The sequence below is a fragment of the Hibiscus syriacus genome, unplaced genomic scaffold (assembly GCF_006381635.1).
Source record: "Hibiscus syriacus cultivar Baekdansim isolate YM2019G1 unplaced genomic scaffold, ASM638163v2 tig00111566_pilon, whole genome shotgun sequence".
NCBI lineage: Eukaryota > Viridiplantae > Streptophyta > Magnoliopsida > Malvales > Malvaceae > Hibiscus > Hibiscus syriacus.
The window spans coordinates 1,637,462-1,647,865 of record NW_024063122.1 but is presented as its reverse complement, the minus strand read 5'-3'; the positions used below and the strand labels follow the sequence as shown (position 1 = coordinate 1,647,865).

The 10,404-nt window shown below is 40.5% G+C and overlaps 1 protein-coding gene across 1 annotated transcript; it reads left to right on the top strand.

Moving 5' to 3' along the window:
• Positions 1–1,378: 1,378 nt before the first annotated feature.
• On the top strand, positions 1,379–2,401 carry LOC120165052. The gene is made up of 3 exons (XM_039174641.1): positions 1,379–1,642; positions 1,730–1,875; positions 1,960–2,401. The coding sequence occupies exons 1-3, from the start codon at positions 1,379–1,381 to the stop codon at positions 2,399–2,401; spliced, it is 852 nt and encodes a 283-aa protein (XP_039030572.1).
• Positions 2,402–10,404: the final 8,003 nt, after the last annotated feature.

The following is a 10,404-nucleotide window of genomic DNA, read 5'->3' as shown; positions in this document are numbered from 1 at the left end:
TGTCCAATCACACCCTAATCAAAGATTGGTGGCGACTCTTCGAACCTATTTTTTTTATCGTGAATGAATACCAAATTTTTCGAAATGAGAGGTTTTCTAAAATCACATTGTTTTTAATTAAAAAATCAACCATAACGAGAATAATTAAAAATGATGCAGTTTTCTAAATCTCGCGCCTTCACTCTCAGTTTTAAAAATCGTTTCGACAGGTTGGCGACTCCGCTGGGGACTTTTTTTAGAGAATCAGGCCTATAGTCGGTTAATTGATTATCTTTGCAATTGAAAGTTATAAATTCGCTCTAATTTGGTTTTTGATCCCCTGTTTGATTTTAATTTGATTAATCAATAAATAGTTGTACTGATCTGTTTGTTAATGGTTTCAGATTAATTATGTGTTTAAAGAGAATTGATCTTTTGAGTGTTTTGTGAATATGTGTTGTTTTATTTTTGATTTTCCTCACACGCTGCACAGTTGCATTTGCATAACATGAGCTAAAACCCCGCTCTGTCCTATTTAGGTAGGAGTGAGAGACTACTCCCTCGTGTGGTTTTCACCTCCGCATGGGATAGTGGATCGCTCCTGGAGCTCACGCCTTATGGTCCTCGTGATAGTATTCACCTCTGCATGGACATAAGGAGGTGTGTTCCCTCGAAATTGAACTCGGTCCCAAAAGCCTGTGATGGGCCAGGATTGAGGGTTTGGCAGCCCAAGGGGGAACTGACAAGGACAATTCGAGAACCTATTGCTTTAGAACCTAGCCCAGCATATGGTGAACATAGAGCCTGAACTTAGATCGAGCCTAACCCGAACCTTAAGAGTCCCGTGAGGAGTGTACATAAGGAAAAGCTTTTTGGGTCATTTATTTTCATTTTTGTGAATAAGTGCATGCGAACTAGAGATCATGTGGTTAAGTTGAATTAGATATCATGCGGTTAGGTTTTTCTCGTGAATAACAAAGCATGGGGGTAGATATCATGTTGGGTAGGATCTACTAAATATGATTGGGTAGTCAGTATGTGAGGGTAGGTTTCTTTGACAAGTTATTAGCTTTGATTAATTGAGTTGTGTTTACTAACTGATTTCCTTTTGTCTTTGTTTTAATTCTTTTTGTTTTGCATTGCACTATCCATTTTATGGTGTTGATTTGGGGGTCGATGTCCATATAGAAGGCCATAATATGGAACGAAGGTTCAAAAAGAGATTGCAGACAATGCAAATGTTTTGAGATGGTCGGAACAATCACAATTGACCAATGGAGATAGTTTGACGCCTGGGCACATATCAGAGTTATTTGATTACACTCACATCAATGTACGCAAGAATGTTTTGAATGAGCTCAGGGATATATGAGGAAGATGAAAAGCAGCCGACAAAGAGATGTTCTGTCAATTATATGGCGATATACCTTATCTTCTGGAGGTTTCAGTTGATCGGAATCTATTTAGAGCCCTGGCACAGTTTTGGAATCCCGCTTATAGCTGCTTTACGTTTGGTAAAGTGGATCTGACGCCGACAATAGAGGAGTATCAAGCTTTAATCCGGTGTCCGAGAGCCCAAGTGGATAGAGTCTATACCAAGCCCCCAATTATTCCTTCGTTCAAGAAGAAATTGTTATCGATAACTGGAATGAGTGAAGATTGGGTTGTTAAAATTATTAAGAAGAAAGGAGATAGTGAGTACTTTCCTTGGTCTGATCTGTAAGAGATAATCAATCGTCATCCTGATCAGAGAAAGAAGCTTGACATGCTGGCTTTAGGAATTTATGGGCTCGTTATCTTTCCAAAGGTGCTAGGGTACGTAGATATATCGGTTGTTGACCTGTTCAAAAGATTAGACAAGCATGTGGATCCTGTTCCCGCCATCCTAGCAGAGACGTTTCATTCTTTGAGTTCTTGCCAGCGAGAAGGAGAATGACGCTTTATAGGACGTGCACCCCTGCTGCTAGTGTGGATCCTTAGCCATTTCAAGCACGTTGAAAGGGCACCAGGTCGGGTGTTTCTAGATGGGTTTTCACCTTTGAAAGATTTCCTTTCAAAAGATTGGCCTGGAGGCTTTACCGAAGAAAAATGGATGGTTATCTTCAAAGATATCAGAGACGGTGATGTTTTATGGCGAGCTTCTTGGAATGTCACCTCAGACATACTTTACAGGTGCGGAGAACGGGGTTGGGTCCCTTTGTCGGGTATATGGGGCTCTGTTGGATATGCACCTCTGCTAGTTTCCAGACAATATGGGTCAAGACAATTCATTCCTTTTACACATGACTTGTCAAGATCAGATTTTGCGTTCAAGGGAGATCAGTACAAGAGAAGAGTCAAAGGGGTAGCTGAAGCTTGGAAGCAAACTCATCGGGTAAACCTGTTCACCTTTGATTTCGAACTATCACCAGAGTACGAGTAGTGGAGAAGTAATCGAGTAAACGACAATATCCCGATGGTGAATCCTGAAAACATTCAACCTATGGAAGAGCATTTAACGATAGTTCCATCTCCATTAGAGTTAGCTAAGCGTGATTTTGAGGTGGAAAGAAGACAGTGGAAAACTACGCTGTAAAAGCTAGAAGATGAGGTGTATCAGAAAGGGTTAGAGATCGATATCCAAAAAAGTAGAGCGGATCGAGCTGAAAAGGCAGAGAAGCAACTTCGGTTAAATTTTGACGACCTTCAATCAACTTACCAGCGAATGGTGAAAGATGGAGCAGCCTCCAGTTCAAGCAAATAACATGTTGAGTGGAGGTGTGAAGTAGCTAGCTTGAAGAGAGCGGCCGGGGATAGTCAAGAAGAGCTCAAGCAAACCAAGCATCAGGTCAAAAGTTTGTTAAAAGAAAAGAGTTGTTTAGAGCAATGATTACAAGAAGGTCAATCCCAGAACGAGAAGCTGAAAGGAAAGATCTCCAGTTTAGAAGTTGCATTACGACAGTACCGGAGCTGAGAGGGTAGCTCGAGCCGTGGAGAAGTCAAAAATCTGAAGAGGCGAGTAAGTGAGCTAGAAGCAATGGTTCAGGATTTCTAGAGACAATCAAGTGAGTTATCAATAGTCCCTTATGAAGGGGATGTTCAATGTCGGTTTCGATGGAAGCAAGCTCAGGCGAGAGTCAAACGAGGAGAGGACCTTATTACTTGTTACTTAGGATATGCTCCGGGGATCGCACAGTATTTGGTCGACCTATCTCAAGAAGCTGCTACTATAGGCAAAGAACTGGATCCTGAGGCTGAAGAAAACCAGAAGATCATGGAACTGATAGCACCTGTGCAGGAAATAGGAGAATCAGTGCAGATTTATCTGTGATATGTTTCAACCTTGTAATCAAACGTTGTTTGTAATATAAAAAGTTGTTCTAAGGAGTCGGTCCAGGATCAACACCTCGCATTTTGCATATGCATCATTTTATTATTTTTGCAAAGCATTTCTATTTTCTTGCACCACACTTTATTCATTCATAATCATTTATTTCATAATATAGATATTAATAAAAGAACTATGTGACAGAGGAATTCTGGGACCTTCTAAGCATCCATACAACACGAGAAAGAGAGCAATGGAAGATAAGATTATTCAAATTGAAAAAACTCAGCTGGAGTTACAGAAGAATTTAAAGAAGATGCAAGAGGACCTGATCAGCGCTCAAAATGATATGCTCTCTAGGCTAGCAAATATGTTGGAGGGGAGAAATCCGGATCATGGAAAGGCCCTTGAGCAAAGAACTGAAGAACCCCTTTATCAGTCTCAGAATGGTCAAGGAACGTCCGTCCCTACTAGAGTACACATAAATCCTGTCAACACGGCTGAGAATCTACAACCGGGATCTGGTTCACATCCCGAGGAAAATCCATATCACCAGGTCCCGGACCTTGATGAGGAAGCCAAGGGATACAAAAACAAGCTGTTTCAATAACAGTACAAACAGTTGGCCAGTGAAGTCCAAGCTATGAAAGAAGACACCAGCCTGTACGGACTTGACGCTAAGGAATTGAGTCTAGTTCCTGATTTGATCCTGCCTCCTAAATTCAAGACTCCCGACTTCGAGAAATATGACGGTACCAAATGCCCTTCTGTCCATATTACGATGTTTTACAGGAAAATGACTGGGTATATAGGGGATGATCAGCTACTGATCCACTGTTTCCAAGAAAGCTTGACTGGTTCAGCATTGCGGTGGTATAATCAACTAAGAAGGGCTGATGTTAAGTCGTGGAAAGACCTGGCCAAATCATTCCTTGACCAGTACAAACATGTGAAGGATGTCAGGCCAAATAGAATGGTGTTGCAAGCAATGGAGAAGAAGCATAATGAAAGTTTTAGACAATATGCTCAGAGGTGGAGGGAGGTAGCAGTGCAAGTCCACCCACGTTGGTAGAGGAGGAAACAAACCTGCTTTTTGTTAATACTTTGAAGGCTCCGTTTTTCTCACACTTTATCGGTAATCCTTCTCGAAGTTTTGCTGATATAGTTACAGCGGGAGAAATGATTGAAATGGCGATCAAAAGTGGGAAGCTCGAAGGAGGAGAGTCCAGCAAGAAACCTCCGATGAGGAAGAAGGAAAACGAGGTGAGAAACGTAAGGCAATATAATTCCCATAATATCACAGTCTCTCGACCTCAGGGGATGACAACACCATCCCAAAATAATAACAGACAAGGGGCAAGGGATCCAGTGAGAGAGAGGTCTCAATTTGATCTAATTCCGATGCCTATAAGGATTTATTTCATGAATTATACGAATAACATGTGGTCTCACCGTATCATATGCCACCTATACAACCCCCATATCCCAAATTGTACGACGCTAGTGTTAAATGTGAATACCATGCAGGGAATCCTGAATATTCCATTGAAAATTGCACTGCGTTCAAAAGGGTCATCCAAGCATTGAGAAGGAGGAATGTCATCAATTTTGGTGACAATGAACAACCGAATTTAGCCCAAAATCCGTTGCCCAATCACGCAGGGGCAGGGATCAATGCAGTTACTGAGGAAAAGGGAAAGAGGATTATAAAGAAGGTTGGTGAGGTGGTATCACCCATGTCTTGGGTATGGAGCCAAATGGTTAAAGCGGGATTGGTGAAGTCCAATCTGTCAGGTGACCAATATAAAAGTGAAGAGGTATGCCACTACCATAATTGCACAGGACACAATATACAATAATGTCCTGATTTCTTAGAGCTGGTGCAAGAAATGATGGACAATAAAGAAATTGAATTTTTTAAAGAAGTGGCTGAAGAAGAAGAAGCAGAAGTTTGCGCTTTTGAGGGATCGTCCAAAGGGGTCTACAGTGTTGGTCATCCTCTCATCATTACCCCTAAGAATCGAGTGATTGAGAAGATAGCTCCAAAGGTGATTATTACACCTCTATCTCCGTTCCCATACAAAGCTAATAAACAAGTACCCTAGAGATATACTTGTCAAATAGGAGAGGTGGAAAAGCAACAAGAAGAAATAGACGAAGTGGGATATATGACCAGGAGTGGTAGATGTTATTACAAAGAGCCGAAAAAGAAGACTGTTGCTGAGAAAGGAAAAAGTATTGACTTGCAGATAAAAGAAGATGATCCCGTTATCAATGAGTCGATATCGGAGAATGAAGCAGTGGAGTTTCTAAAGTTCTTGAAACATAGTGAATACAGCATTGTTAAACAACTACACAAGTTACCTGCCCGTATTTCTGTCCTATCACTTCTTCTGAGTTCAGAGGCTCATTGCAACGCTTTGTTAAAAGTTTTGAACCAAACCTTTGTCTCGAAGAAGATACCAACAGAAAAGCTGGACCGCCTGGTTGCCAATATACAAGCCGATAACTTTTTATATTTTTCTGAGGATGAGATCCCTGCAGGGATGATTGGAAATCATAAGGCTTTACACATTACAGTTCGGTGCAAAGGGTATGTTTTATCCAGAGTGCTGATAGATAATGGTTTTGCGCTAAATGTGATGCCCTTGGTGACTCTAAAAAAATTACCGGTTGATAGTACCTTGATGAGAAATTGTCAAAGTATGGTTCGAGCTTTTGATGGAACGAAAAGAGAAGTGCTAGGCAAGATTGATATTCCTCTGACTATTGGTCCATCGATATATGAAGTGGAGTTTCTTGTGATGGACATTATGCCTACATACAACTGTTTGCTTGGGAGACCTTGGATTCATCAGACCGGTGTTGTTCCGTCAACTTTACACCAGAGGTTAAAATTTGTAATTGATGGGAGGCTTATATGCATACATGCTGAAGAAGACATTATCGCTTCAGTCTCGACTATGACTCCATACGTTGAGGTGAAAGAGCAGGCTGTTGAATGCTCTTTTAGATCGTTAGAATTCGTTAATGCCACATTTGTGGCCGAAGGAAAGAAAATCCCAAAGCCTAGATTGTCAAACTGCACCAAAATGGGACTTAAACTGACTCTTGGAAGAGGAGCGAAGACTGGCAAAGGGCTTGGATGCCAATTGCAAGGACCGGTGAGTCTGATATACCCTACAACTAAAAGAGACATGTTTGGTTTAGGGTATCAGCCAACTTTAAAGGAAAAGCTGAGGGGTATCAAGAAGAGTCAAGAATTGAGAAAAGCAAGACTGACTGGTGAAGAACCAAGCTGGGAACCCATGACCTTCTCTCCATTAAGCAATACTTTCGTGTCAGGAAGGCATATATTTCAAGGGACTTTGGGAAGCGGTAAAGTAATAGTTGAGAATGCCTTGGAGGATTTAGGCATTAATGTTATAATCGACGAGGGTTTCGAAGAAATGAGAGCTATGGACATTTACCCTGCGCCACCGGGCTTTGTGTTGAACAACTGGACTGTAGAGGAACTGCCTGTAGTTTACAAATCTTTTACAGAGTAATACACTAGAACTCTTCCCTATTGTTCATACCCTGGGGCAATAGGTGATTTGATGTAAAGGGTTAAGCTGTGTGTTTTTACATGCTTTCAATAAATGATGTGTTTTGTTAATTCCCAAATGGCAAACATTTTTCATGCATATCATTCTTGGCTGTATATGTATATATTATTTCTTTCTATCCATTTATATGGGAAAAGATTCTTCCATATGCATATATGTATATATATCCTCTTTTCTGTTATTCTTTTCAGGAATTTAGATAACAATAATGCAAATGTTGATGACCCTGACCCGGAGATTAATTTCGAGATGCTCATATGTCAAGGGGAAATTAAAGGTTGTGATGATAATGAGGGATGTGAACTACCTTCTGAATTGCTAAAGATGGTGGAACAGGAGGAAAAACAGATTCTGCCTCACGAAGAGCATACATAGATTTTTAATTTGGGTACGGATGAGGATAGAAAAGAAGTAAAGATTGTTACTACCCTGTCTATTGAGGGAAGACAGAGTTTGATAGAATTACTTCAAGATTTCAAGGATGTATTTGCCTGGTCGTACGAAGATATGCCAGGTTTGGATACAGAGTTGGTTGTCCATAAACTGCCGATAAAGCCTGATTGTAAGCCCGTTCAACAGAGACCGAGAAGAATGAAACCGGAGATGCTGCTCAAAATTAAAGGAGTGAAGAAATAATTTGAAGCTGGTTTTCTTACGGTGGCCAAATATCCTGAGTGGGTAGAAAATATTGTCCCAGTGCCGAAGAAGGATGGGAAAGTACGAATGTGTGTCAACTATAGAGATCTTAACAGAGCCAGTCCGAAGGACAACTTTCCTTTGCCTCATATAGACATGTTGGTGGACAATACTGCCAGAAATTCCTTATTCTCATTTATGGATGGATTCTCTGGCTACAATCAAATTAAAATGCACCATGAAGATATGGAGAAGACAACATTTGTTACTATGTGGGGAACATTCTGTTATAAAGTCATGCCATTTGGATTGAAGAATGCAGGGGAAACATATCAGAGGGCCATGGTGACGTTATTTCATGACATGATGCATAAAGAAATTGAAGTCTACGTCGATGATATGATCGTCAAAACCAAGACAGAGGAGGAACATATCGAGAATTTGAGGAAGCTCTTTCAAAGATTAAAGAGGTGCCAACTAAAACTTAACCCAAATAAGTGTACTTTTGGGGTGACCTCAGGAAAACTGTTGGGATTCGTAGTGAGAAGAAGGGTAATTGAAATAGATCCTGATAAAGTAAGATCCATTCAAGATTTCCCAGCCCCAAGAACACAGAAAGTAGTTCAAGGATTTTTGGGAAGATTGAATTATATAGCCCGATTTATCTCACAGTTGACAGAGAAATGTGATCCCATATTTCATCTTCTTTAGAAGAATGATTCAGGAGAATGGAGTGAGGATTGTCAAGAGGCTTTTGAGGCGATAAAGAGATATGTGTCAAATACTCCGATCCTAGCGCCACCCATCTCAGGCAAACCTTTAATTCTTTACTTATCAATTTATGACAATTCCATGGGATGTGTGTTGGGGCAACATGATCAAACTAAGAAGAGGGAGAGGGCTATCTATTATCTCAGTAAGAAGTTCACTGAATGCGAGACAAGATACTCACCAATTGAAAAGTTGTGTTACGCTTTAGTATGGGCTACCAGAAGACTTAGACAGTATATGTTGTACCATACTACTTGGCTCATATCTAAACTGGACCCTTTAAAGTATCTAATGGATATACCTTCTTTGTCGGGAAGATTAGCCCGTTGGCAATCCTGTTGTCCAAATTTGATATCAAGTATGTAAGCCAGAAGGCGGTTAAAGGGACCGCCATAGCAGAATTCATTGCAAGTAGGGATTCTGAAGAATATGAACCGCTGAACTTCGATTTTCCAGATGAGGATTTAATGGCTATCTCAGAGGAAGAAACAATTGCACCCACCGGTAAATACTGGAAGATGAACTTTGATGGTGCTTCAAACGCCTTAGGGCATGGGATTTGGGCAATTTTGGTTTCTCCAGATGAAGATCATTATCCGTTTACCAGTCGGCTTAATTTTGATTGTACAAACAATATGGCTGAGTATGAGGCCTGTGTTATGGGTTTTAAAGCTGCAATTGAACTCAGAGTAAAAATGCTCAAAGTATACGGGGATTCACCTTTGGTAATTTACCAACTCAGAGGAGAATGGGAAACAAAATATCCTAAGCTTGTGGAATATCGTAAATTAGTCTTGGAACTCATTGAAGAATTTGAAGAAGTGACTTTCAATTTACCTCCCCAGTCATTAAGAGATAAATCAAAGAGATTGTTATTTATCAAGAAGTGGTCTTAAATACTGACAGGTTTCAAGAAGGAAAGAAGTCAAAGTCCTGTCAAGCCGAAAGTTATGGTATTGAGATTGTCAAATAGGGTGCACTGGCCAAATGTTCTGTGCCTAAGATGAAACAAAGGTCCATCGAGATTAAAGGAGACTGTATTCCTTTGAAGAAGAAAATGCATTAAATTGCATGATTGCATACATCGTAGATAAAAATAGGATCATAACATTGCATGATGATTTAAAATGTCTACAGGTTTCCCAATGATAGTTGAAGATTGAAGATATTGAAGCATGAAGATGAGGATGACTAGTTTGGTGATCTTGTAAAGATTGATGACGACGATTGAGCCAGAATGGATTCTCGTATCTAAGGGCTCTTCAACAAGTTTCACGATGAAGACAAATTTTCAAAAAAATTCTTGAACTCTGAATTGTTGAGTATAATATTTTGAAGCATACATTAATGAGTGATAACGTTTGATTTTCAGGTTTAACCTTTTAAGAAAATCTAACTTAAGCCTTCACAAGAAAGTAGTGAAGCAGAAGAAGACGTTCGAGTTCCTACTCCCTAAAGAAAGAGGGAGCGAACCCGTTGACAGAAGATTGTTCGAGTTCCTACTCCCTAAAGAAAGAGGGAGCGAACCCGTAAGCAAAAGATCGTTCGAGTTCCTACTCCCTAAAGAAAGAGGGAGCGAACCCGTTGACAGAAGATTGTTCGAGTTCCTACTCCCTAAAGAAAGAGGGAGCGAACCCGTAAGCAGAAGATTGTTCAAGTTCCTACTCCCTAAAGAAAGAGGGAGCGAACCCTTAAGAAGAAGATTGTTCAAGTTCCTACTCCCTAAAGAAAAAGGGAGCGAACCCATAAGCAGAAGATCGTTCGAGTTCCTACTCCCTAAAGAAAGAGGGAGCGAACCTGTAAGCAGAAGATTGTTCGAGTTCCTACTCCCTAAAGAAAGAGGGAGCGAACCAGTAAGCAGAAGATCGTTCGAGTTCCTACTCCCTAAAGAAAGAGGGATCAAACCCGTAGACAGAAGATTGTTCGAGTTCCTACTCCCTAAAGAAAGAGGGAGCGAACCCGTAAGCAAAAGATCGTTCGAGTTCCTACTCCCTAAATAAAGAGGGGGCGAACCCGTAAACAGAAGATTGTTCAAGTTCTACTCCTTGAAGTGATAGAGAACAAACCTGTGTTTAAATGATTCTTTTCAAGTTACATTTATCC

What these genes read in the sequence shown, in the direction of transcription:
- LOC120165052 (XM_039174641.1), top strand. Translation starts at nt 1,379, where the DNA reads ATGTTCTGTCAATTATATGGCGATATACCTTATCTTCTGGAGGTTTCA. An exon ending in CTGGAATGAGTGAAGATTGG is followed by an intron (nt 1,643 to 1,729) that starts GTTGTTAAAATT and finishes CATCCTGATCAG; the next exon opens with AGAAAGAAGCTTGACATGCT. An exon ending in CCCGCCATCCTAGCAGAGAC is followed by an intron (nt 1,876 to 1,959) that starts GTTTCATTCTTT and finishes GTGGATCCTTAG; the next exon opens with CCATTTCAAGCACGTTGAAA.